The 1,309-nt window shown below is 61.0% G+C and overlaps 1 protein-coding gene across 1 annotated transcript in view; it reads left to right on the top strand.

Moving 5' to 3' along the window:
- LOC103757269 (interleukin enhancer-binding factor 3-like) overlaps nucleotides 1–1,309 on the top strand; it is a gene marked incomplete at its 3' end in the record, with an annotated part of 14,098 nt that overhangs the window by 2,950 nt on the left and 9,839 nt on the right. Inside the window, 1 exon segment of the mRNA XM_029959922.1 lies at nucleotides 1,000–1,092. Within this exon segment, the coding sequence (XP_029815782.1) occupies nucleotides 1,000–1,092 (93 nt within the window).

The following is a 1,309-nucleotide window of genomic DNA, read 5'->3' on the forward strand; positions in this document are numbered from 1 at the left end:
CCAAAAAAAAAACCACCACCACCCTCTCGAAGGCTTCTTGTCCGAGGAGTTGCATGTCCATGAACCGGGGATGTTCCGGGATGTCCCCCCGGTGTGTGTTGCAGCAGAACCACGGGTGTGCTCGGGGCCCCTCCCGCGGCTCTCCCAGCACCTCAGGTTCAGTTCTCCGGAAAGCGATGCAGAGTTTTGGATAAAGTTAGCTCCTCCAAATTCCCTTTGGGGTCAACAATTCCCGGGCAGCCGCCGGTTGTTCGCTCCGATTCCGATGGGCTCCGTAGGGCCGGCGGGTCCCCCGCTCCGCACTAGCCTTATCTAAAACCCTGATCTCCAGCAGCTTCGGGCGACTTTCAGGCCCTTCCTCAGTTTTGCTGCAGCACAGACCGGGGCCCTCGTTGTGCTCTTGACTGTTGATCTCTGGTGTTGATCTCTGACCTCGTCTCCGAGCCTTCTAGTTTGTCGATTTTAGGGACGCTGGACCTTTGACCAACAGGACGTTCTCTGTCGCGGGCCGGGGCCGGGGCAGCCATCCTTCCGGGCGGAGGGTTCCCTGGATCCCCTCCCCTCCCGCCCACGCTCCGGGCGCAGAGCCGGGGGTCACGCACCTTAAATTCCCCCCCGGTGACCCCTCCCGGCCTCGCTGCCGCCTCTCCATCCGGCAGGGATCTCTGTCCCCTCCACCGAGCCTCTCGCTCCTCCTCCTCCTACCTTCTCCTCCTCTTTCTTCTCCTCCTCTTCCTCCTGCCTCCTCCTCCTCCTCCTCTTCCCAGAGCCCATCCATCCCTGGGAACTGAGCTTCCCCCCCCTCTCTGCAGCCGCCCCCCCCGGGCGAGGCCGCGCGGCGGCGACGCCGCAGCCCCTTCCTCCCCTCCCGCTCCCGGCATCCCGGCAGGATTCTTGGGGAGCCTCAGCTGCCCGTTAGGATGCTGCCTCCTCCCCCTCGGCCCGACAGAAGCCCCTTGGTCAAACCGTGCCTTGTCTTCTTATTCCATCCACGACTAGAAACGCTCTCAGTCACCGACTCCCCGGACGTTCTGGACAGGCAGAAATGCCTTGCTGCCTTGGCGTCTCTGCGCCACGCCAAGTGGTTCCAGGTTTGCATTTTGTTCTTATATTTATCTTTAAGTAGAAACATTGGTAAACTCTTTTAAGGGGCTGAGTGTTTTTCGGAGCCGGAGTGGCCGCTCGGAGGTGCCGGACTTAGCGGCTGTGGGCGGCACAGCTGCTAAAGAGGCGCCGCGGTGACACTTTAGGAGCCTTTGTTTTTTTATTTTATTTTGGTACGGAGCAGCCGCGGAGCTGCTGCTTTGTG

The sequence above is a fragment of the Manacus vitellinus genome, unplaced genomic scaffold (assembly GCF_001715985.3).
Source record: "Manacus vitellinus isolate BGI_N305 unplaced genomic scaffold, ASM171598v3 scaffold_236_pilon, whole genome shotgun sequence".
Lineage (NCBI taxonomy): Eukaryota > Metazoa > Chordata > Aves > Passeriformes > Pipridae > Manacus > Manacus vitellinus.